Source organism: Liolophura sinensis, chromosome 10 (assembly GCF_032854445.1).
Source record: "Liolophura sinensis isolate JHLJ2023 chromosome 10, CUHK_Ljap_v2, whole genome shotgun sequence".
Classification (NCBI taxonomy): Eukaryota; Metazoa; Mollusca; class Polyplacophora; order Chitonida; family Chitonidae; genus Liolophura; species Liolophura sinensis.
This window is the reverse complement of record NC_088304.1, coordinates 19,006,037-19,032,510: the sequence shown is the minus strand read 5'-3', so window position 1 is coordinate 19,032,510 and position 26,474 is coordinate 19,006,037. Positions and strand designations below refer to the sequence as shown.

Below are 26,474 nucleotides of genomic sequence, written 5' to 3'. Positions count from 1 at the left end.
AACACCAATCAAATAAATAAAATGAACAACTGGCTCTAGACGTGTCTCAAATACTACACTCCAAAAACTAATTTGTTAAATTGATTAGGTATATGAGTGATGGCAGCATCAAATACTACACTCTAAAAACTAATTTTTAAATTGGTTAGGTGTGCAAGTGATGGCAGAATCAAATACTACATTCTAAAAACTAATTTGTCAAATTAATCAGGTATATAAGTGATGGCAGCGTACATCATGTTGTTGCTACAAACCGTTTTGTTACATATAGCAGATTTGTTCGGTTGTTCCAGCTCAATATTGCTGTTGTTCGAGGCCATTGGGTTGGCCATATCATAATGTTATTTTGTTACACTTTATTAACATAATCTATTCTACTATCATTCAGAAAACATATAATGTTATGTTAAATTTAGTTTTTAGAGTAAGGGTCAGATACAAACACAATATGATACCCTTTACATGCGCTCAATTACAGCACACCATGAAAATCTAAAATTATACCAGACTCTTGTCTGGTAAATTCAACTGAAGTGTTTGAAAAATTTATATATTCAAGTTCGCTGAATGTATAAATATTTGTAAGAAGTTTTGACACTTTTATGTGGTACACAAAGCATTATGTTCTGGTTGCTAATATGTGAACATGGTCTAGCCCAAATTGCCATACTAAAATGTTGCCCAAATTAAAATTTGCATTTGTCGATATAGACACAAAACAAAGCAACAATATGTGTTTGGTCTTATACCTATATAGACATACAAGTTGGGAGTGTCGGCGGCTTAATGGTTAGAGCGTACGCTTCGAAGTCGGGAGATCAGGGATCAAACCCGGATCGGGTCATACCAAAAGACTTCAAAAAATGTGCTTTTTACTGCCTCGCTTGGTGCTCAGCAGTGACAGGATGGATCAGGCAATGATAAATCAGCAGGCTTTGTTTTGTCATTGAACCAATCCAACAATAAAACCGCAGGCATTATAAACAAAATGTCACATTTACATTTATACAAATGGCGAAATTTGAACTTATTCATGATATTTGTTTATTTATTACATACTTACATACATACTGAAAGGAAACCGTTTATAGGCTTGGATATGTAAGTTTAAATGAATCGAAGTCTCTGTTTTGAAGATTTTAGTGGCAAAAGGCGTCTATGGTCAATGAACCAACCAAACTCAACAAGCGGTCTGTGTGTTGTAAACAGTCAATCGTTCACGCCACCATGTATTTGCGTGGTCGTTTATCGATTTGTATAGAATTCTACACATGGTTGTTTTTCGGTATTCACACTGAAGGTGAACAGGTGTTACTCCTGTACGTCAACACAGAACAATGAGTGACCATCATATTGCGGTATCCATCTAAAACAACATTTAACTATGGATTTACTGTGAGAGCTACAGGTCTCGTTGTATAACTGCGGAAATCATTTTTAGCGATTCATTTGGAGGTGAAGGTCGGATGACAAGAAGACCATGACCTGAAAGTGTTGCTGTTACAACCGTTCGAGAGAAGAAAAAAACGATAAGTCCACAAAGGAGTGTGTCGACGCCAAAACCAAGGACAAAAAAATGGCGGTGAAGAAACTTTTGTCATCAACACCGTCGGTTTACACGTTGAATGTTGGAGGGAAAATTTTCCAGGTGTCCAAGTCAAACTTTGACAAAATTCCTCAGACCGCATTGGAACATGCGTCTATGGTGAGCACTCGGACGTCCCTTGTCGGACCGGAATGGTTTTTTGACAGAGATCCCAGCCTGTTCGGTTACATTCTGACCTTCTACCGCTTCGGGAAACTGCACATGCCTCGCAACGTTTGCGGTGCGACAATGAAGAAAGAGCTGGAGTTCTGGGGAATCCCCGAGTCGAGCATTGGTCCGTGCTGTTGGCGAACTTACGTAGACATGACGGTGGAAGTGGAACAACGAGAGCGTGTGGAGAAGGAACTGCAAGGAGACGACGGAATGGCGTACACCCGCGAGCCAATCACGGCTGTGGAAGGAGTCAAACAGCGGATATGGCGCATTCTGTATTACAGCACTTCAACCAGAGTGGCTAAGGTATACCTTGGTATATGGAACATTGAGATTGTCGGTATTTGCAAAATCTCTTTTCAAAGTCGGGATAGAACCGGCAACCCGTGTACCTCATATAGTTAGAACCCACGCACTGAGACTTGTCCTGCTCGCCAGTAGTGAAGGACCTGTGGTTTTCTGAGTTGAATTTTAGAAGCGTCGGTCGTCGAGTGCTCTTCGTATGGATGTATGTATGCTTGCGGTTTTACGTCGTACGTAACAAGTTTTCAGTTGTAAGACGGCGATGAGTTATTTAGTGTGGAGTGCTTATTCGTCGTTTTAGCTTTAAATCTTTTTCTCCGTCTTTGGGACAAAGTGGCTGGTACTGATTAAAGAAACGTGGCACACAGGTAAAATGTTCGACTTCCAATTTTTGGCACCCGGTTGTGTGACGTTCGTTGAAGACCAGTCATGTTTCTACATCAATATGGCGCGCTAGTCTGTAATCCACATCGTCAGTAGCTTGCCAAAGGTCAGTCATTTGTCTCGTGCACCCCTACGTTCTCCTCCTTTAAAATATAAGTATGGTGTTAAGTAGATATCAAATAAACAGTTCTCATGCCAGGGTTTAAACTTCAGTAAAGACAATCATGCAAATCCAATCGTACAATCAATCAACTAATTCAGTTGCCTAGAATATGCTTTCTTACATCACTGACAACTTAAAACTGGTTTTCTTTGCATGAATCCGTCCTGATTTCCTTACTTTCTTAGTTATTTGGTGTTTTATGTTCCGTGTTGTTATGGACATTGCTCTTGTGATTATTGACCCGCAACGTCATTTTTGATGACGGCTGGTATACCAATGTCTCTTTCGAAGCCTTGATTCAAACGAATGTTCTGAATGCTCAGTGATTATGATCAAATTATTGTTCAATTATTCAGTGATTATCGGCATGAAGATCTCCCAGCAACCTGTGGATGGCCGTGGGTTTTCCCCGGGCTCCACCATAATGCTGGCCGCCGCCGTATAAGTAAAGTATTCTTGAGTGCCGCGTAAAAATCAAACCAAATCAAATGAATAGTCAATGATTGTCGTGTTTGTGCTATTCCCACAGGCCTGGGCGTTACTGGTGTATTTCCTGATTGTCGTGTCCGTCGTCTGCTCTCTGTTGGAGGAATGCCCTGAGTATCAGGAATGGCGGGACATCCTGGTCAAGTGTGGTTTCAATAAGAATGACACCGTCGACACCTCCGAGATGCCTTTCATCGCCTACGCCGAGGAGCGGTACAAAGAAGTGGTCAACACAAACTACTCCCTGTCTGAGGGACACGACTTTTGTCACACAGGACTCTCCGACAAGGACCTCATGAGGCCTCTCAGGGAAATCCAGTTCATCGTCAGTCGCCCGAACGATCTGCTCATCGCTTTGGATGGCTTCTGTATCACCTTCTTCACTCTGGAGCTCATCGCTCGCTTTGCCGTCTGCCCGAATCGCCTGGAGCTCCTCAAGTGCCTGATGACCATCATTGACCTGCTGTATCTGGGCTCGCGCTGGGGGTATGTTCTTACTAACACCCTGGTTCCTGTCATCCTAGACTATGACGTCAGCTTCGTCATCCATCGCATCTTTCAGATATTCTCTTGCTTTCGCGTTCTGCGCATCTTCCAAATGGCGCGTAACGTGAAAGGCCTGAAGTATTTCCTGCTGACCCTGAAAGCCAGTATACCCATCTTGGCACTGTTGTTGTTCGTGTTGCTCATCTTTGCAACGGTTCTCGTGGACATGGTCCGCAAAGTGGAGAATCTTGAACATGACAGATTTCAGAACATTTCCGTTGGCTATTGGTGGGCTTTAGTTACGATGTCAACGGTGGGATATGGCGACTTCTACCCCGTCACCTTATTAGGTTACGCAATAGGCGGTCTGTGCGTTCTACTTGGACCGATAATCATTGCTTTCTTCGTTCCCATTGTGTCGGGAAATTTCCTCCTTTACTACGGATACAAAGAGAGGCCAATCGTGCCGACTGAGAAGTTGAACAAACCGGCGTCCAATGAAACAAACGATGACGTTCAGATTGAAGAGGAAAAAACGATCGAAGGACAATTTATTTACGTATAATGCGTAAAACTGGGCTAAACAAAGTTCTAATTGCTACTCGTGTTACAGGCAATGAGAGAAATGCAGCCTTGGGAGAGATATTGTACAAAATCGGTCATATCCTATTTAGCAAGAACATCAAACCATTGATTGATCATAATTCTCCTGCTCTGATGGTACGGCCTGAAAGATTTGAACACAGCCAGGAGACAACCTCCATAGAGCACCAGACAGATTTCTGGAAAAAGGAGAAGGGACATATGTAAATGATTCGTGTGTTCTCGGAAATAATCTTGTCACTCAACGCCACCGTTATTTGCAGCCCCATTCAAACTGTCATTTAATTTGTTGATAACAGATGTCATTGAACTTTAATGCGATGAGTTTTGGATTAGAAGGCAGTTTTAAGCGATTCATTCCTGTCAGGCCGCACGTTAAAGCGACTGAAGAAAAAAAGAACATACTATTCCCTAGATCATATCCTAACTATGAAGGAATAGATTGCGTTCCAGCTTCATGTGTGATTCTAACCGTTCGATCTGAAATAAAACCCGGGATTGCAGATGGTGGTTTTCATCTCCAGCTTTGGTTTCCAACTGGTTTCTACGTTGTTATCTAAACTTCTAATTTTTTTAATCCAGAGTACCTTGTGGTCATCTGCTTCATTGTTCTATCAAGGGGTTATAGGGGTCAATGTTTAGAACCATCACTTATAATACAATGTATTACAGTAGCAAGTATTATTTACTTCTTTATTTGTGGATTTGTTGTAGAAGTTTTTCCTTGTTTTGCATCTGTTTTATGTCCATTCAGCTTTTAACAATCGCAATTTTCCTCCTCTTTCCTCCTCTCAATGCAACTTTTAAACTAACCACCAAAATCCCTGGGGTGCATGAGGCCACATTCCACATTATTGGCGAGTTTGAGGCCGAAGGCCATACTAGTGGGGAGTTTGAGGCCACAGTCCACAATATCCATACTTCTCGTGAGCTTGAGGCCGATGACCACACTACTGGCGAGTGCCACTCTCCATTTATTTCATTAGTGTTGAACATCATAATCATGATTTTGATTTAATTAATCTGGGCGTCAATTTCAAAGATTTATAAAAGGCTGGGCAAACTGCCTAACGAGTGCCGTTGATCGCTTATTGTTTCTACCAAAGCCCCTATATACGAACAGTGGGAGTTTTCCTGGGAGTTTTTGGATGTGGGTGCCTGGGGTCGTATGCGAGTGTGTTTGGTGGTGCGGGGATAGAGGTATCGATATGATTACAACACAAAAAACACACTTTAAAGAGGGTCTGGAAACAGCTGTGAGTATAGTGACACAACTGGTGTCGTTTCACGTCATATGACTGATGAACTAAGATCATGTAATTTTTTTCACTTCGGCTATGTCGTTATTCTATAAGTACTGAAGCTAACAGTATAGATACATGTATATACAGCACTTCCAGACTTGTACATAGGACGTGCACGACATGAACTCCGTTCCCATCCAAATAGAAGCGAGTCTTTCGGGGTCGATACCACCAGACCATTTCTGACTGCAGTCTAGATTTAAAATCAGAATTTAGAACTTAATTATTCTGAGCCTAAGAAACTGGCTTCCGCATACAGGTTATCTCAAAACAAACGGGACAAATTTTCAACTTTTATATACAAAAGTAAGCACTCGGGCGAAGTTTAATTTTTTTACCCCAAAAAAATCGGAAATGACCTTGAGGAATCGAAAACCATTGTGTCTCGATCAGGATGCACAGTTCTTCTTCTCTGTCTTTATAAACGTTAAAGGAGAACTCGACACTTTCGTGAAGCCCATTTTCTGGTGAAGCCGGATAGAGCGATAATTACAGAGTTCCAAATTAGCGACAGGCTTTATATCCTTCGCAAAACACTTTTGGGCCAAAGTGGAAATGATGTATTTAGCGTAGCCCTTTCCTCTGTGTTCAGGCATGACGTAAAGCCTTCCCATGATGCCGAAATGGGTCGTCAGTTCCCAGGCCACCAGCTGTCCTTCTGCGTCAAAAAGAGCAACGCTAGGATAATTTTCAATCCAGAATTTAAAGACAGACATTGATTGGCGCCCAGAGTTGAATTTCCACCGGGAGTTTACAACTTCCGCATCTTTTGAAGACAATTCGGCCACGGTGATTCCCTTAGGAGGATTTCTAAAACAATAGTAACACAGATAAACATCGTCACACACTAATATGTAAATTTATTTATTTTCTTGATTGGTGTTTCACGCCGCACTCAAGAATATTTCACTTATACGACGGTAGAGCCCGGGGAAACCCACGACCATCCGCAGCTCACTGAAAGACCTTCCAACGTGCGTCAAGAGAGAAAGCCAGCGTGAGCTGGACTCACGGCAACCGCATTGGTGAGAGGCTCCTGTGTCATTGCGCTGCACTAGCACACTAACCACCAGGTCATGGAGGCCCCATTTTTAAATTTATGTTGTCCTGTATTGCAATGATGTCATCTGCTGACGGCATAGTTTGACTTCGTCCTGACTTACTGGATTGTGCCACGGAACGTTAGGTAAGTTTGGCTTAACGTCATCACGATTATTACCATATCATGAAACATCATCATCATCATCATGACTAATATCATGCACGGTGCGGATCCCACCAAATCTCACCCACAACTCCGACGTTCCGAACATCCCAGTCTGGCACACCGTTCATGCATAGACGGAAGTCTCCAACCACGTCACGCTGTGTTAAGGCGAAACGGTAGATCGTGTTTAGGAATAAGACATGTTGTGAACTGAACTGCCTCTGCAGGTGATCTCAAGGTCCGAAATATCAAGATGGCAACCATGCCAGAAAAGCATTGTGGGAATAAGGGTGTCAGTGAGTTATTTATTTATTTATTTATTTATGCTTGGGTGTTCAAGACAAATTTATATATTTTGATTGGACTTTCACGCCGTATTCAAGAATATTTCACTTATACGACAGCAGCTAGTATAAGATGTCAGGAAACCGGGCAAAGCCCGGGAGAATTCCATGACCATCCGCAGGCTGCTGGTAGACTTTCCTACGTAAGCCTGGAGAGGGAGCCAGCACGGGCTGGACTTGAACTCACAGCGATCAAATTGACGAGAGGCTCGTGGATAAATATATACGATTCCCTTAAACGGCGACCATTTATAAACATAACCTGTACAGGTTAATAACTGATCTTATTTACTGCTTACATTAATTTTAAGTTTTCTCGTTCCACACAGTACATTTCTGTCCACTGCGGACCGTAAGTGTTAACATTCCAGCCATGTCTTCCTGCCAATTCCTTTATTGTTGAACAGCTAGCTTCAGAGACGCCTTCAGTAAAAGGAACAGAATAACCCTCGAATTGATTTATTGATCGATCGATTGATTGATTGATGGATGGCATCGTTGCATTTTTGATCGACTTAACGAGCTTTCCATATTACTTCATGTGCACTCAATACTACTATATAGTAGGCCTACACAACGCAGATTTGTATGTTTAGGGTTGGCTTACTAAAACGTCATACTTAAGTCAGAAGGGTTGTCAGGTACGAAGGCCGGTAAATAAATGAACCCCTACACCAATTACAACGCAAGTATACCATATAATAAAAGACATACAGCATGGAGAGCAAAATCAGAGCATCGACGACAGTGTGAGAGATGGCAAATTGTCACAGGTAAACTGTGAAATACGGTTTTCTTGTAAGTTTACCTCAGTTGGGTTTTATTCTAACTGTTCACTTAAATGTTCAGATAGTAGCAAATTACACGCCCTCTAGTACCATGGATTTAGCAGAATTAGGTATAAAAAAAGAAGAATCTAGACACGTATAACTAGACTCACATGGAAATTCCACAGGCCTTGTCCAAGTTATGACATCATTGTCGTCCAATATGGCCTTCAGTGCTGATTGGTCAACCGCAAATACATCATACTCGTGTGACAGGTAATCGTCCTGTATGACATTAAAATGAACACAACAAAACATATATATCATTAAACAGTCGCGAGATACCTTGTAATGTAACGCACTACAGAGTGGAAAGCAAAACCAGAGCAGCAACCACAGAATGATAGTTGGTAAATGGTCACGCGAGACCGGTGAAATCCAGACTCCTTGAACTTTCCCCACAACCAGTAAAAAGTTCAACCTATCATGACCACCATTTTTTTCGCTATTGGTACTGGAAACGAGGTCATCGGATTCTATCACCATAGTAACCACCAGTATGGCGTGTAGCGTGCAGTTCATACATTTAATCTGTAAATATTATACTAAGCTGCTGTGACGTCACATCATTTAACTGTGACCAAAAGATCGCCAAAGACATAGATGACCCATCGAAAAAACGGGTTCGAACCGGCTTTGGTCCAAGGCTTCCCCACTTCAAGGCGAACGCTGTAACCATAAGACCACCGATGCGATCTAATTGTCTAGTGGAGCCACTATAGATTGTTCAGGCATTATGTAAGTGCAAAAAGTTTAACCCACCCCGTTAACAGGTGTGGCAACGACAGCCTTGGGGTGGGGCCATGCGTCCACCCAAAAATCCTGATGGGTTTTACCCTCCATCACGCTCAGCAATAACCCACGTACCTTCAGTAGGAGATAAAAACGAAAATATTACCAAGACATACAGAAGTAGTATATAAGCTGATTGATTGAATGATAATAAGTAATACTGGAAAAAGCGTTTTCAGTTCTGTCCAGGGTGAGACAAAATCTTGATATATTTTGACTGGGTGCAATATTGGAGTGGAGAAATTTATAGTGTAAAAAAAAACAACCTATAATGTCTATGTGGCGGAATATTATCCTAGAATTTAGTTCTAATTTATTCTCACAAAAATTTCTTCGGTCAAGGTAAGATCCAAACCATCCTTGGTGGAATAAAAAGACCTGGTATGGTAAGGCGGGGAATCGGCCCCAGTGCAAGAGACTGTGCACATCAACAAGCGAAACTGACTATAGTTGTGACTGAAGGCTGCCGACACACTCGTAAGGCTATTTCTTTTTTCAGTTCTGTTTTACATTTCTTTTCCTGTTATATGACAAGCTTGCATTTAAGCAATGTATGGGATCTTAAAATCGAAAAGTGGTAGGCTGGTCCGATGGGAATATATGTTTTTTGCATTAGACAATGTAGAGTGGGGAAAATCACTCCACCACTTTTTTCGTTAGTTCACTGTACCATGAAGGATGCATGAACCACCATATCCGAAATACGCATGTTAAACACGGCAAAATATGCTAAAATTCATCACATTATAAAGTTTACTTTTCACATATGAAGACAAACGTTAACCAAAGCGAAACTTTGGCAGCACGTAGAAATACACACATGAAACTTTTAGTGAAGATATTTTTCTGGTTAACGTTGATCTTCATATTGTAAATCAAGGACACTCCCTCGTTTAAGCGAACAATTTGGCGTTCTTGAATGAGAGTGTGTTTTTGGCGAGCAATTACTAAGCAATAATTCCTTTTATGGCCATATAAATTTTATTGGTGATTTGACCAAGTTTTGTACTTTTGTATTGATTTGGGAATTACAGAATTGTGCTGGGATTTTGAAATGTGCACATTCTTATCGTACCTCTCTTGGGCCGATTATCCGCCTTAGCGTACCAGTCCTGTTTGCCTGACCCAGCGTCAGAGCAATCTCGGGCTAGCTAGAAAAGTATTAAATGCTGTAAGTAAAGGGAATGGCCGAATGTACTAAGAACAGAAACAAATGATTGTATTTTGTGTTTTCTGACATCACTTAACTGCCGGATCTGCGTGATGAGGTCTTACCTCAAACTAGAGAGCCCATTGGGGATTTGAAGATATACCCACCCCAGCGCAACTTACAGGGAAGTCGGTATATAATCAAACACTTATTAACTTGTAGCTTAGTCTTTACCATGTATCACTGCCAAGCTGAGCTCACCGAGGCCTGCCTCAACCTCTCACCTCATGTCCGAGATTCATGGTATAGTTAGTAAGTGTATACGTACACGGGTCATACGTTAAATCCACGTGTTGATGGTTAGTCTTTTCCTCTAATACTTGAATATATGTATTTATACGTAGTTAATCATCATTAATTTCAATATTTTATTGAAAAGACGTTTAAATGTGATATGTAATGAAAGCTCTAAATTACAGAGCTCCTCGTCTGTATAGGAGATTCGCGATTATCATAAGGACCAGAAACTCAATGTTTATTAGTGACTCTGGAATATGTAGAAGGATGGAGATAGGATTATAAAGAGCTGATTGTACTTAAATGCAATATTTCTGTAATATTTCAGAACACTTTCTTGTAAGCTGATGTAAGAGGGCTTGGCATGAATTATTCATAAGTACTGGTGTAGCGTAATTAAAGCTCAAATATTACTGGCTGTTTTATAATGACGTACTTATTTATGCATGCAAGGATTTCCGCTAGCTACAGGAGGGTTGTCCTGTTAAATTAAATTAAAATCATACATAAAATCATAAAATCATACACGCCAGCTACACATCTCTAAACAACATGTATCTTGAAAGGCAGGGCCCAAGGATATGTGACTGGGTGAACAAAAGGCCTTCCCTGGCTAAGTGACAGAAGGCGCTCGAGACCATTGACAACAGCAAGATCGTGTATTCGAATTTAACTTTAGCGATTGGCTAACATTATCAGGGTGTTTGTTAAAGACGTTATATCCGCTGATCAAATCACTTTTTTGTATTTACCAAGAATAGTAATTCAAAGCATTTCCTATGAGTCCATTTGGCCAAAATGCAGCCACCTCTGAAGTATCGAAGACACCAGACATGACACAAAGTCACACTATACTGACACCGGGTCAACCGGTCAGTTTCCTTGCTCTAACCTCTCAATGCTGAGGGCCAAGCGAAGCATCCACAAGTACCATTTTTAAAGTCTTTGGTATTTCTCGACCTGGGTTAGATTAAAAGATAAACAATTTTGGAGTGGTGCGGATCGAACCCACTATGGATATAAAGGCAAATTATATATTTCCTGCCTACTATATACAAAGAAAGAATACATCAACTAAGGTTGTCAAACAATTGGCCGACCGATATACAAAACGACCAACAGCACGACCTACACACTTCTTGTGCGACGAACCGATAAACAGACAGCGACCGATAAAGTAACCGACATGCATGCATGTCGACCGGCCAACTGACCAACAGACAGACAGAACGACCGACATACAAAGTGACAGAATGATCGACAAAGCGGGCGGCAGACAGAACGAGTGAAAGAAAACAACCAATACACATGTGGACAAAATGATGGGCATACAAAGCGAACGACCGTTGGAGCGAGCGACAGACAGAACGACCGACAGAGCGGGTTAATTGTTTGAGTGCATAGGTGAACTATTGATCTTAAAGAAACCAATAAATATATAAATAAATAAAAATTTATGTACAAGCCAAATGATAAAAATTGCGTTTGTTCGTACTTTAAAGGGAATGTGTCCCAGATCAGTCTTACAGGTCATTGGTCAGAGATCAGTTCGTTAGTAACGGTGCTTTACCCTAGGCACTCCGGTTTCTTCTACCCATGAAACCGACCGCCCTATCGTATTCTGTCCTATACAGGTCACTGCTCACTGGAGAACAAGGTCACCAGCTAAGTAAGCCTATCTACTTTCAGCTACGACTTGCGGATACAATAAATAACGACAGGCGTGTATCCATACACGGTAAGACCACTGATACTCCATTACTCTCACTATATATCAGTCTTCCTACTAATAAATTCTGTACAGAAATGTTGAACAACAGTAGGTCACTGCATGGAAGTGAACTTATTTAGTTATACACAACATCATTCCAGCGGATACCTTAAGTAATTTTATTAAAAAATGCTGATAATAGCTCTGCACAAAGACGTCAGTGGTTATGCCAGGCCTGGACAAGCTTGCGTGGGTCGCAAAAGGTCAAACTTGGCTAGTGCATGTGGCAGTGAGATGCGAGCGTAGAGGGGCGCATGCGTAGTAACGAGTATGGTACAAAAAAGTGCAATGTCCCACGCGCTGGGAGATCAGGCTATGTATTAAGTACGTGATACGGTTTCAGCTCCCATTCTTCTTTCATAAATTTTTATTATCAAGCTCGCTCCATTTAAAAACCTGATACAGTAACCAGCAAGTTCAACTTCTCCGTTCGCTTGAAGTTCACAAAGGTGACCGCCCACCATAAACACCATCTGGGTTCATGGCTACCGTTTGCAGCCGCGAGACCCTGAAACCAGCTGCCTTGCTGACGTTCGTAATCGACTGTTTTCGATGCTTCACTTAAAAGTGAATGGGAGCAATCCAGGACTGGCGAGCGCCAGTCTAAACATCGAAAAGCGAAGTAACTGTCATCCAGGAGTATGCGAGCGCCAGTCCAAATATAAGAAAGCCACCCCGGGCTACACGTACTAACGTACACATCGACTGCAGACATGTAGACATCCTTACCTTAATGCCAGAGGGTAGCTGCTGAGTCAGGTAGCAGGCTAGCTCCGGTAACTCGGCCCTTTCTAATCTAGCTGGCGTCATTATAAGCTTCTTCCAGTTTTCATAAAATTTGCTCTCTCCCCGATGGTTCTATCATTATCTCACGCCCTTAATGATATGCGCGTCAAAATGAGGCTCATGAATGTCTTAGCCTCGTAGTAACTATCTGAAGTGGATCAACATTTCTGATCATACAAACCAATTAAACTGTTTCTTTGTTATTTGAATTTATTTTTCAATTAGTGATTTGAGATCTGACTGGTTTTCCACCAGCTGCAGGAGTGCTGCCAACAATTAAAATCATACATTCTAAATACCCGAGCTATACACATCTGTGATAGGAATGTGTAGTGAGGGCATGGCCCAGTGATATGAGCTGCATATACAAAAGGACTCCCTGGCCAAGTGGTGGAAGGCGCTAGAGACCATTGACAAGGGTTTTAGGTCGAACTTAACAATTTTTCATTCATAAAGGAGATTGAGGAGTTATTATATATGTGTGTAGATATGCTGTTACTCGGTGCGGCAGGGCGAGTCCATGCCTCCAAAATGCTGCCACCACTGATGCATCATGCCGAAGACACCAAACATGACACTCTACCCAGTCACATTATACTGACACCGGGCCAACCAGTCTGTTTCCTTGCTGAGCGTCAATTTTTAAAGTCAGGTATGGCCCAACCTGGGTTGGGTCACTCGCCTCCTGAGTTCGAGTCGTACTCTCTAACCATTAGGCTGACGCGGTTGAACTATTTATAGTGTTGAAATGATCCTTATGACTGGGAAATTTATAGTGCGACCCGAGTTAGAAATTATAGGAACTGTATTATCCATTTTGAATAGTAACACGCGCACAGACGAGACTAATATTTTGTGAGGTAATTATTTGGGCTGTTCTAAATAAATGGCAAAGTTCGATTGGATCTGCGTTGATCGACGTTTTACCAAAACTATCCGATATATTGTCTTGAACACGGTTTTGCTGTATGGTTAATTCCCGTGATGTTGATCGAGTCTACTGTACTTAATACAAAGGCATTTGTGTCCTGTGGACTATATCCCAATAAAGAAAACGCCAACTAAATGTTAAACTGTTAATATGCACATTGCTTACATACATATCAGCGTTTGGCCGTTGGTGTTTTGCCCATGCTTTTCCTGATGTGCACACCCACTCTCAGCAACACGAAGCTGTGATACAGTTGTTTTAGTGCTTGGAGATTTGACAGAGAACTACCCAGACTGCATGAGTAGGGCTATAGATCAAAATCTACTGAGGCAAAGGCGAAAATAGATACATAAAATCATACACAGCATTTGTGAAGTAGACCTAGACGATTTCGTTTAAATTTCTGAATTCTGTTGAATTTTATTGTGATTCTTGTACATTTTTTTATTTTTTTTAACAGTAGCTATTTCATAAACGAGTCGAAATGATTTACTTATTTAACTGAGTGGTGTTTTAAGCCGTACTCAAGAATATCTCACTTATACGCCAGCGGCCAGCAATTCGATGGGAGCATAGCGATGAGATTCAGAGTTTCCTTGATAACAAACCGGAAAAGATGGCACAAACGAAAGCGAATGTAATTTTCTTAGGAGAAACAAAAGAAAATACATTCCAGCAGCGTTGGAAGAGGCACTCCAAGACGCGCGGTCGCTATATACAAGCCATTCTTTTTTGACGACAGATGGAACACATCTTCAGCTTTTTTTCGCATCGTCAAAGACAGAAACGTTTATTTGTTAACATCGCTTGTTGGTTCCGGAAACATCGGCATTACAAATTAACCATGTCAGAGTGCGTGAGTGAGTGAGTGTTAAGGGTTTAGTGTCGTACTTAAAGTAAAAGAAAGCTAAAATATGAAGTAATCTTCGTCATACAGACAAATACGAACTATGCGTAAATATACTTTCATTTATTTTTTCAGCTTTTTTAAAAAGTGTTACAAGGCATCCAAATATTTGAAAACTATGATGGATTTTATGGGCCATGCTGACTGTATCTAAGAACTCAGAAGTCACATAACCTTTTTTTCCCTGATGTTCACCATATGGCTGGAAGTCTTGGGAACATTATTTCAGTAATCTTTTACTCATGGGTGTTCCAACATTCTGTGTCGTGATTAGAGTTGCCAAAACTTCCTGTGATGCCAGAGTTCCTAATCTCTAATAGTGTGGTCCACAAAGACCCCCTTACAAATTTAAATGTTTGAGCGCCTTTAATTCTTTTCAAAAAAGTCTAAAAAAAATTTAATGAAAGTACATTTATGAATAGTTTTAAATAGAACCTCGCTGGGCGTTCAACATGAAGAGGATAGTGCAACGACTGGTTGACCCATATCAGTATAATGGCTCGGGCGGGGCGCCTTACTTGCCTTCGGTAAGGCGTCTTAGTGAAGCAGCACTAGATAAAAGAGCGGTGGAATTCCGTCCTGCAACAAGGGGGCGCATTACATGCACTCTATGCATTTCTTCGTCGTCATATGACTGAAAAATTGTTAAGTACGAGGTTAAACCCCAATCTCACTCGCACTCGATTTTAGAGATCTTTTCCTTAAGCAATTTTTCAGTCATATGACGACGAATGGGTCCTTAGAGTCCTTATATGTGAAATGTGCCTCCTTGTTGCAGGATGGATTTCCATCGCTCTTTCATCTAGTGCTGCCTCATTAAGACGACCTACAGAAGGCAAGTAAGCCGCCCACCCGAGCCATACATTGATACCGGTCAACCAGTCTATGCAGTCTCCTCTTAATGCTGAACGCTAAGCAGAGAAGCTACAACTTCCTCTTTTAAGGTCTTAGAGTGTGACCCGACCCAGCATTGACCCTGGATCTACCGCCCCCGTGAGTCAAAAGTGAAAAGTTATTGAGCACGACGTAAAACAACTCTTTATTTCAGCGTCGAAATTCAAAATGCTTTGAAGAAGGATAAAAAAATAGTATATGCCGAATTCAATCTTCGGAGCCGATCAAGACTTATACCGGTTCATGAGGAAACTGGGTAAGCACTCAGTAAACACTCAAAACATAATCCGTTAATTTTAGCAGAAATTCTGTTGAATAATTGATGGGTAATGTATTTTGTTATTATAAGATAATATCCATTTAGACTAATATACTGTACAGTCTTTATGTAGAGTTAATAGAATATGTGTTCTATATTTAAGGTCCCGGTACATATGCTTTAAAATATATTTTAGATTTTAGATTAAATCAGCCAAATCGGCTATTTGCATTACATTAGCCTGTAGTTTAAATCCTGGCAAAAAATATATCGATTAGCGTTACTTAAAAATAATGTTTTAACACATCACTCACCTAAAAAGCTCAAGCTGGCCGTACGTGGGAAGGTCTTTGAGCAACCTGAGGATGGTCGTGGGTTTCCCCCGGGCTGTGCCCGGTTTCCACCCACCATAATGCTGACCGCCGTCGTATAAGTGAAATATTCTTGAGTACGGCGTAAAACACCAATCAAATAAATCAAAATCAAAATCACTCGCATAAAACATGTCGGTCCATGTGGTGTACTGTTTTATTCGTTTCTGTAATATTTCACTGCTGTGAGTTCAAGTCCAGCTCATGCTCTCTTTCGTTCCGGTTGTGCTTGAAAAGGTCTTCCAGCAACCAGCGGATGCACGGTTGTTTGTTTCCCCCAGCCTCTGCCGTTTTTCATCCCACCACAATGCTTGGCGCTGTCGCACCAGTGAAAATAAATACTAATAAATAAATATAGTGTTTTTTTTTATCGTGTGCTCACAATGCAAATGTCGTAGTTCTCAAGCACTATTGCATAACAGCAGAGAATGTGTTTTTATACAGTCTGGACCAACTTGCTTGGGAGGGAATACTTCGCCATAGACGGATACAACGCTAGTTTGGACTGGCTGATCAACTTTTCCTTCTCATTTCATTTTCTTATGCTATTTATGGTGAACAAGGAACTTGGCATTTTTTGTCAAACGTCTGCACAAAGATAATTTATACAAGAAAATAAACATTTCTAACACAAAACATCAATCTGATTTCTACATTTGCCCGGCGTAATAAACTATACCTTTGACATCTGAATATAACCTTTATTTGTCCTCATATTCCATAAAAAAATAAACAATAAAAAGCCCAATCGAAATATCGCTTAATTGCTTATTGCATGCATATATCCGTAATAGCTTGGTTTTTCAGATACTTGTAATTTAGAAATAGATCTTCAGTGAGATTTTGTGCTTCTTGTATTAATCTTGAAGAAGGACACACAAATGAAACCGCCACTAACAACAGTTTTCTGTTTCGCAGCATTGATTCCGACGAACAGACGCTGTCAAGGGATGTCCACTCAATGCGTATTTGTCCATACCACCACCACTACCTCTGGTCAGTTGGTCACTGTCAGCTTTCCCGGCCCAGACCAATCAATTTCGCTCGTTCAAAGTAAGCTAATATATAACCTATTCTTTTACTGTATTGTCTCGTTCAGCCGTACGTAGTGGTATCACGGCTATTACACACTGCAAACTTTTACAACCTTTTCGTGTTGGATTTTAGGGCTTGTCACTTGAGTAAGTTGGGAGCGCTCTTTGCATATACCCACTAAACTTCAGGCTCGTCCCAGTATTGGATTGGGTACTGACTTTAAAGAACAGTTAACAGAAAAACAACACTGAAACGAGATCAGTCGGACACGAGATGTTAAGTCTCCGGACTGCAGGCTTCCCATTTCTTTTATTCATTTCTTCTTAAGAGGTACACACTTGACATGAGTTCATGTACCATGCACGCACAAAAACCAAGGTCAGATCACTTGGATTACTTCTACCTTGACCACACCAGTGGTCAGCAATTATTTAGGCCTGTGTCAAGACAAGAGGCGTATAGGCCCGCTAGATATACAGTTACACTGCAGTCCACTTTTAAAACGTACATACCATAACAACATATATACAATACATAATTAACTAGTCAAACCGCCACGTATCATTCGTGACCACTTAGCGCCGGCAGAGGAAAGATAAAATGACCAACGGAAACTTACAGGAAGTGGGCGTGTATACTCTGATACACACAACTACCTACGGGAGGTGGGCATACATACTGTGATACACACTACTACCTACAGGAAGTGGGCGTACATACTCTGATACACACTACTACCTACAGGAAATCTGCGTACATACTCTGATACACACTACTACCTACAGGAAGCGGGCGTACCTACTCTAATACACACTACTACCTACAGGAAGTGGGCGGACATACTGTGATAGACACTACTACCTACAGGAAACGGGCGTACATACTCTGATACACACTTCTACCTCAGGAAGCGGGCGTACATCTTTCTTTTGAACTCCTGTCAGTGTCATTAACTCCGGTGGAATATGATTGTAGCATGAACCATGCATATTAATGAAGGAAAGTTCAGGGCATTGAAGAGTTAATATGGCTCAATAAATCATGGCAGATGATGTCGGGCATCGCTAGCGAGATGATACGAAGATTTGCCACCGTGGATGCCGCTATACATTACAAATACGATATACATGGAATTCTTCTATACACAACGGCCGCAGGGCGGTAGTCGAGACCCGGGTTCAAGTCTGAATATGATCATATTCAGACCTTTGAAACTGCAAACGGGTGGTACGTGGTGCGCTACTTGGTATTCACATAGAGAGAAAGACCAAGATATGTGTTTAGAACCTAAACACTCCACACATTCTTGGTTTCAATATTTGAGCACATGGGTTTGCTAAACATGTAATGAGAAAAGCTATTTAGGTTGAAATGTGGAGGCATTAAACGTGTGGAGGGCACAAGCTATTTTTTGACTGGGAATCCTAAACATGTTTACCTCCAAAACACGTGGTATGCTAAACATGTTGAATACCTATGCACAGAGCAGCTGAAAACCTCCACGTATTACTTGCTTCCACTTTTTTGACATGTCATCTAAACCTGTATTAGAAAGGAGGTCCTAAGCTTGCTCTACTGTGGAAGATCTGTATACGTATGCAGCATTTAACTGTTCAGTGGAAAGCGTTGCAGTAATGTTGAAAATGATATTAACGGTAGCAAACAAACATTTCTTTGACAAGACCTACAAGCATTATTGTACTCCAACCAATGTCCAAACACAGTGTGTTGTTTTTCCATTGGGCTTCTGTTTTCATATAGTAATGTAATAATCAATGCAGTAAGAAAATAAAACTGACCAAAATATATCATAAATGGAGCATTTAATACTTCCAAAGTAATAAACAAACATTTTCATGGAAACCTTCAAATATGATCTCGAATGCCTTAACTGAGTCACGTGAAATACAGCGCCCCCTGGAAATGACCTAAATAACTGGGCAAGATATATGTTGTACACGTACCGCACTGGGCGAACGCCCGGAGTAAGACGATGGCGAAACGTTTGGACAAGGACGAGCTTCCGCAGCTGGCCGGTTTCCTATCAGGACATCTGCCTGAGGCTTTTAAGGTACATGCGGTTATTGATGTGAACTGTCCAGCACATGAGGCGTATAAAACCCATAGCCCGTGGGAGGGGGAGGGTTGGGGACAGACCTTCTGCTGTGTTCAGCTTCACCGTTGTCGAGTAATGCGAAAGCTTCTGCTTATGTGAAACTTATTCTGCTTTTGTTAACTTACAGAGAGATATACGAATTATTAATCGAAATTTTACTGTAGTAAATCTGATTGCTTTGGATGACAGAAGAAGGTGTTGATGTGTGGAGTTCGTTAAGTAGGTACGTGCACAGAGATAGGATGATGATCTATCGAAGCCGTCCGGTAAGCGATGACGGGGCTAGAGAGTCTCGGCCATGTGAGAATGGTGTATTCGCAACCCGCCATATTTGCATTTCGCCTGCCTATTTTTAGCCACGGGAATCAGTAGGATCAGTAGGTGTCGATACAGAATTAACCTGCATGTATCCTGCCCCTGGTTGTTCAAAACTGGCTTAAGACTTAATACCAGACTTGAAGCCAATTAAGTCTTCAGTGTAACTTATTAAATATAAACTAAAACTGCTGTTGTTATACTTTGACTTAGGATAGTTGCATTGGCTGCTGAGTTTGGCTAAAATTTAAAATGTAAAATATGACTTTATATCAATAATAGCTATAATACACTTTCGAACAACTGGGCACCAAGCCCCTGTATGGAAGCCAGATAAGCCCGCCGCAGGTGGTTAATCTCTGACTAATGCCCCTGGATGGCAAGAAATAATGGTTCCCTCCGTAGTTTCTCCCCGAAGGAATGCTGGTACCCTCCATAGTTTCTACTTTGCCCAGGAACAGTGTTTTCCTCCGACCTTGCTTGCCGAAAGCAGCAGTTTCTAACACAGTTTATAGCCGAGAAATACTTTTTTCTTCCGTAGTTTCTTGCCGAGAAATACTGGTTTCTTCCGTAGTTTATTGCCGAGTATTAAATACTGGTTTCTTCTGTAGTTTCTTGCCGGGGAAAGGTGGTCTCCTCCCTGTTTTCTTGTCGAAGGGTGCTGGTTTCCAGCATTGTTTGTCGCTGAGGATTACTGGTTTCCTTCGTAGTTTATTACAGAGAAATACTCTATGGCGATGAATACTGGTTTCATCCGTCGTTTCTTATCGAGGAACACATAGTTTCCATTACAGGATCGGTGGTTTCCTCTGTATGAACTTTTCGGCTACAGTCAACCATTAGGTTGGGTGGATATTCATGTGATCTGAATGCGAAACGGATTTACACTTCGATCATATACATACACTGTAGATAAATGAAATTCATATCTTTTTTTTTATTAAGTTACATGGAGCGCTGTTGAATGTAATAGATGGTAAAATACGTCAGGAGTTCTGGGTAGACACGTGGCCGGACCCAAAGGCCGTCGTGGCTACACCCGTAATGGAGGTAAGACACAGACACACGTTTCTATAATCCGCGAAATGTAAGTACATTATTTTCTGTACTTAAGAGGATGTTACAATTATAAATCGCTCAGAAGAATTAAGTAAACATTATCTCAAAATTACCAGGTGTCTGTAAACTGTTTTCACTCATTCAATGTTCTCTGGTTGTTTTTTTCGTAACATTTTATGTATTTATTTCTTGGATTGGCGTTTTACCCTGCACTCAATAAAATTTCGCTTGTATGACGGCGGCAAGCATTGTGGTTGGAGGAAACCAGGTAGAGTCCAGGGGAAACCCACGGTCATCCGCAAGTTGGTGACAGACCTTCTTACGCACGATCGGAGAGGAAGTCAGCCATTTTATAAATGAAAGCCATCTAATTTAAAGGGGAGCCTCCGTGGCTCAGTCGGTTAGCGCGCTAGCGCAGCGTAATGACCCAGCAGCCTCTCACCAATGTGGTCGCTGTGAGTTCAAGCCCAGCTCATGCTGGCTTCGTCTCCGGCCTTAATTGAGAAGGTCTGCCAGCAACCTGCGGATGGTCGTGAGTTTCCGCCGGACTCTGCCCGGTTTCCTCCCACTATAATGTTGGTCGCCGTCATATAAGTGAAATATTCCTGAGTACGGCGTAAAACACAATCAAATAAATAAATAATTTAGAAATGATATGTCAAACGGACGTGCAAGTACACTCCTCCAGGGGACGCTTGTAACAAAATACGGCCCTTGAAATTTATGAATTAAACATGCAGTATATATTCCTTTTTAGCTGCGACAAGCCGTTCTGTATAAGTCGCTCTGACTGTCGGTCGGTCGTTAATTTTTGTGACGTCCTATCTTGCAACATGTGTTATTCAGTTAAGTGAGTCCGTCAATGTCAGTGTGTGTCAGTCCGTAAGTGTCAGTGTGTCGGTCCGTTATTCCGTCAGTGTGTCAGTCCGTCATTCTTTGAGTGTGTCAGTCCGTCAGTGTCAGTTTGTGTCAGTCCGTCATTCCGTCAGTGTCAGTGAGTTAATCCGTCATTCCGTCAGTATGTTAGTCCGTCAGTGTCAGTTTGTGTCAGTCCGTCAATGTCAGTGTGTCAGTCCGTCATTCCGTCAGTGTGTCTGTCCGTCAGTGTGTTAATCCGTCATTCCGTCAGTATGTTAGTCCCTCAGTGTCAGTTGTTAGCCGGACATTGTCAGTCTGTCAATGAGTCAGGGTCAGTCTGCCCGTGTGTCAGTCAGTGACTTATTTATTCATTTATTTATTTGGTGTTTTACGTCGTACTCAAGAATATTTCACATACGACGGCAGCCAGCATTATGGTGAGTGGAGTGTCGGTCTGTCAGTGTCAGTCTGTCAATGTGTCAATCTCATCAAAGTGTTTGAAGTATATGTTCTATGTGCCACAGGTAAGATGGCATCATGGGCTGTGTTAGTACTGTAGCCTCTACACATAGCTATTCTGATGGTTCAAAACTGTACGAGACATGTACTGCTTCCGTGATACTCACCGAATGCTTTCTGAAAGGTGCATTTCCTTGAAAAATTTAAAGGAAATAGTGACAAGGTTTCCTTTCTGCTTTCTGTGATCCTCAGTTTAAACCTGTAGTCGTGTAATAAGTTCAACATTTTTGTCTGTTCCGTGCAGATCGAGTACATCTCAAACGTGTACAATATATTTGCGGTCAGCCAATCAGCATTAACGAACCTGCTGGAAGAGGATGGCGTAATGACTTGGGAGAATCCAGTTGTCTTTGCAGGTGAGAGGAAAGGGGCATATTCACGTGGATTTTTTGGCAGAGAGGTCACCTTTAAACACAAATTCCGTGGAACCCAGCGGAAAAAAAAAACAACATCTACGGTTTGGTAGTTTGGTATCGTAATTTAGCCTGTGCCGCTGTTGGAGACATGTGTATCAACAGGGTATATATACACATGCACATGTTTCATGAAGTTGACATTTGAACGTAAGTTGACATTTGAACAAAAGTTCAGCGGACTTCACTGATTAATAGATCCACGGTTTTTCTTTCTTTTTTTTCTTTTTTTTGTAAATCTGTTTTGTAGCAATCTCTTGCTTTGTGAGATATATAGGAGTGTACCAAAGTTTGTCGTCATAGCAACTTTTGTCATTGTTGTTTTAGCTGTTGCTGAAGACTACTTTCCCACATTAGTCGAAGTGGCGAGCAGGCATGACTGGTATTTTGACACAAGTAACCCATACTGGGGAGATCTCTATTACTTGGATAAGAAACATCTAGATATTGGGTAAGTACGAGTGCAGAGGGTTCCGATACTATTTTTAGCGATTATAGTCTATTTCTTTTAGAAAGTCGCCTATTTCCAGCTGTCGGTAAAATCAATCATTCTTGCTACCAAAATTGCCTTTAGTCTGTGACACGTAACAATTGATATGTTTGAAGTGCACAGTATTGTAAGGAAAATGTAGTTACAACAATTTTTCCAATTCATAATGTTAAAGTCCATAAGCTCGGTTTGGACGACAAGAGCCCATTGCCTCGAGTGACGTCATAATTATTCAAAAACTAGTGACATGCTGGATGTTGAATGGAGTTCGACATTTTTTGACGGAGGGCGACACCAGGTACCAAAAGTGCTATCGATTTTACTGTAAACCCTGTTTCTGACAGGCCATATTTGAAAATGTTTACACGTGTTAGTATAATACAACTTTAATAAATGAATTTAATTTTATCTGTTGTAGTATATGATCTCACAGCAGTACGGTTTTAGAGCTGGATGTTAGGAAATTTTGTTATAAAAAACAATGTACTCTATTCGCTGAGAGTGTCGTGTAGGCTGCGTTTGTTCTGACCGCATGTTGGTGCACCTGTTGTAAAACAAATTATTCTCCACGCCCAGTCCCCAAAATGCCACTGTTTTTGAATAATGATGACGTCACCTGAGGCAATAAGTTCTTGGCGTCGAAACTGAACTGATGGAGTTTAACATTATGAATTTTAAAAAGTGTTCTAATTTGATTTTCTTTGCAAGAATATGGACTTATTCGTAGAGTAGAGCTTGTGTTACCACTAACTAAAGGCAATTTTGGTAGTGAGTAAGACTGATTTTACAGACAGCTGAATATAGGCGACTCTGTAAAAGAAATAGACTATTGTAAGCGAGGAAGAAATGTGCACTGACTTGGCCTTCTTGTTAGAGACGGTAGTGTGTCTAGCTTCTTGAAAATTTGAAGATTACGGGGATTGTACCCGCCGGTACAGATTTAAATATCGTCAGTTCTACCAGTCAGTTCAATACGTGGGATACAGTTCTGGACTTGTCACAGGACACCTTCGATTCAGATCAAACGTATATTGTCACTGTTCATCATTGTTCGTAGTTATGTGTCGTACACGTACAATTAGAATATGCTGAAATAACATGATTTACGCTTATTTGTGACCTCAAATTTTGTACAGTAGAGCGCTCAAAACGTAAAGTTAACTGTTGACTCTTTTATTATGTTGTCGTTTCTATTGATGTAAGACTATTGTGTTCAATACTTTAATTACTTCTTTCTTTGCTGCATGAGAACAGGCTTTCTTTGCATATTACTTCTTTTTTGGTGTTGTTTCAATCACCAGGACACACGCGGTGCGGGTTCAACCCCGACTTTAGACAGAAAATGTGTACATTCGCCCGCTCTTAGTGTTCGTATGGGCCATGGTAACATTATGCGATCAAGGACCATTAGCGCAGTCTTGCTTTCGTTGAAGATCATGGATCTTTCATTAATCTGGCGTGTAAGTGTGTACGTTACACGTGGAAAGATTCGTCAGTAACTTCCCCAAGGCCAGTGGATTACCGCGGACACTCCTCCATTCATGAAAATGGCCGCCATCATGTAAGGGGAAACATTCTTGAGTATGACGTTAAACCATAATCAGTCAATCAATCGACAACTTATATACGACAAAATATGAAAATAATATCTGCCTTATTTTTTTATTTCAGAGATTTGCCCGAGGGCATGCGCGTGCGTGACTTATCCCCGGAGAATGCGTGTTTGGTGAACGACTCTTGGAAATTCAACTCTGGCGGGGGTTCAGTCAGCTATATAGAATCGTGTATTGAGAGATACCCTAGCATTGGTCTGTTTGACGCCAAAAATCAACCGGTTGGTTTTGAACTGATGACACATTGCGGTTTGATGGGAAGCCTTTACGTCATGCCTGAACACAGGAGGAAAGGCTACGCAAAATACATTACTTCCGCTCTGGCGCAAAAGTGCTTCGATAAAAGAAGAACGCCATTTGTGATTCTGGAACAATGCAATGAATCCTCGATTTTGTTTCACGAAAAGTTGGGATTCAGGAAAGCGTCATGTGGTCGTGTAGCTTGGATGAAAATGGAAAGAAAAGGCTGTGGATCTGTAGAAACATCCAACAAATGCTGCACGTGATGCAGATGATAGCTGATAATAAGGGTGTTGGGGTTTTCAGACAAGATGGGGAATGGATTTGTCGGACTTGATGGGGAAAAGAAACTATCAGACAGGATCGAAAATGGATTTGTCCGATGGGATGGGTGGAAAAAGTACCAGACAGGATCGAAAATGGATTTGTCAGACTGGATGGGGGAATAAACTGTCAGAGAGGATAGAAAATGAAATTGTCAGACATGATGAGGGACGAAATTATCAGACAGGATGGGGGACGAAACCGAAAGTCAGGATGGGAAATCAGGCAAGATGAAACTTAATTTGTCACACAGGATTGGAAATTAAGCTGTCAGAAAACCAAAAAACAGAAAAATGAGATTTAGCTGCTATCGCATCTTCCTGTCAACAAGGTTGATACTTGCTATAGGCATAGAAATCACCCTTTCTTTACTGTAGGCCTACATATAACAGCGTGCAGAAACCCACTCTTTCGACAGCCAATGGATTTACCACCAGAGCATTTTCAGCCAATCATTGATCGTCCCTTATAAGTGTGCATTTCCTTGTTTCGAAGCAAATGTTAGTACATTCGGATCCGATTTATCCCTTGACACAACATTATACAACAGCAATGAACAGTGCTATGAACGGTAATCGATGTGATTTTATTTTAACAAACTGGAAGTGGAGGGTCACTGCGCACCAGGTAATACCGGTGATGGCGAAAGAGGTCGAACAGCCGATCGATGTAGCCTATGTTGTTATTGTTTTGCCACTATTTTCCATCAAGCCTATTTTGCCACAAAATAACCATCCCACCGATGATTTTTAACACGTTCATGTGCAGGAGTTATTTTTGCGCTAGCACTTCTGCATCTAGTGTGAAATGAAGATATTCCATATACGGCATACTTCTTTCTTTTGAACTCCTGTCAGTGTCATTAACTCCGGTGGAATATGATTGTAGCATGAATCATGTATATTAATGAAGGAAAGTTTAGGGCATTGAAGAGTTAATATGACTCAGTAAATCATGGCAGATGATGTCGGGCATCGCTAGCGTGATGAAATGAAGATTTTTTATTGTGGATGCCGCGATACATTACAAATACCATATACATAGCATTCACCTATACACAACGGCCGCACGGCGGTAGTCGAGACCCGGGTTCAAGTCTGAATATGATCATACTCAGACCTTTGAAACTGCAAACGGTTGGTACTTGGTGCGCTACTTGGTATTCACACAGAGAGAAAGACCAAGATATGTGTTTAGAACCTGAACACAAAGCTCCACACATTCTCGCTTTCAATTTTTGAGCACATGGTTTGCTAAACATGTATTGAAAAAAGGTGTTTAGGTCGAAATGTGGAGGCATTTAACGTGTGGAGGGCACAAGCTATTGTTTGACTGGGAATCCTAAACATGTTTCACAAATTTGAACAGCTGTTCAAAAGACAATCTAACGTTCACAATTACCCAACCAGGTCCTATTCTTTCAATCTCCATGTACCTTTTCTGACTTCAAATCTATCCACACATTTCA

The 26,474-nt window shown here is 41.3% G+C and overlaps 3 protein-coding genes across 3 annotated transcripts; 2 read left to right on the top strand and 1 right to left on the bottom strand.

The window, feature by feature from the left end:
* The first annotated feature begins 1,576 nt into the window (after positions 1-1,576).
* Positions 1,577-4,146, top strand: LOC135476961 (potassium voltage-gated channel subfamily D member 1-like). The gene is made up of 2 exons (XM_064757107.1): positions 1,577-2,065; positions 3,139-4,146. Exons 1-2 carry the CDS (start codon positions 1,577-1,579, stop codon positions 4,144-4,146), a joined length of 1,497 nt encoding a protein of 498 aa, XP_064613177.1.
* Positions 4,147-5,877: 1,731 nt separating this feature from the next.
* On the bottom strand, positions 5,878-12,686 carry LOC135476960 (glycine N-acyltransferase-like). Its single transcript, XM_064757106.1, has 4 exons — positions 12,606-12,686; positions 7,980-8,091; positions 7,339-7,462; positions 5,878-6,298 (listed from the first exon to the last, which is right to left on the bottom strand). The coding sequence occupies exons 1-4, from the start codon at positions 12,684-12,686 to the stop codon at positions 5,878-5,880; spliced, it is 738 nt and encodes a 245-aa protein (XP_064613176.1).
* Positions 12,687-19,052: 6,366 nt separating this feature from the next.
* On the top strand, positions 19,053-26,206 carry LOC135476958 (glycine N-acyltransferase-like protein 3). Its single transcript, XM_064757105.1, has 5 exons — positions 19,053-19,130; positions 20,436-20,540; positions 22,171-22,282; positions 22,667-22,790; positions 24,501-26,206. Exons 1-5 carry the CDS (start codon positions 19,053-19,055, stop codon positions 24,946-24,948), a joined length of 867 nt encoding a protein of 288 aa, XP_064613175.1. The 3' UTR covers positions 24,949-26,206.
* The last annotated feature ends 268 nt before the right edge of the window (positions 26,207-26,474 follow it).

Coding starts and splice junctions, on each gene's coding strand:
- LOC135476958 (XM_064757105.1), top strand. CDS start 19,053: ATGGCGAAACGTTTGGACAAGGACGAGCTTCCGCAGCTGGCCGGTTTC. Junction 19,131..20,435: donor ATCTGCCTGAGGCTTTTAAG/GTACATGCGGTT, acceptor TTTTTTATTAAG/TTACATGGAGCGCTGTTGAA. Junction 22,283..22,666: donor GAATCCAGTTGTCTTTGCAG/GTGAGAGGAAAG, acceptor TTGTTGTTTTAG/CTGTTGCTGAAGACTACTTT.
- LOC135476960 (XM_064757106.1), bottom strand. CDS start 12,686: ATGACGCCAGCTAGATTAGAAAGGGCCGAGTTACCGGAGCTAGCCTGC. Junction 8,092..12,605: donor AGCTACCCTCTGGCATTAAG/GTAAGGATGTCT, acceptor AATGTCATACAG/GACGATTACCTGTCACACGA. Junction 6,299..7,338: donor CGAGAAAACTTAAAATTAAT/GTAAGCAGTAAA, acceptor CTATTGTTTTAG/AAATCCTCCTAAGGGAATCA.
- LOC135476961 (XM_064757107.1), top strand. CDS start 1,577: ATGGCGGTGAAGAAACTTTTGTCATCAACACCGTCGGTTTACACGTTG. Junction 2,066..3,138: donor CTTCAACCAGAGTGGCTAAG/GTATACCTTGGT, acceptor CTATTCCCACAG/GCCTGGGCGTTACTGGTGTA.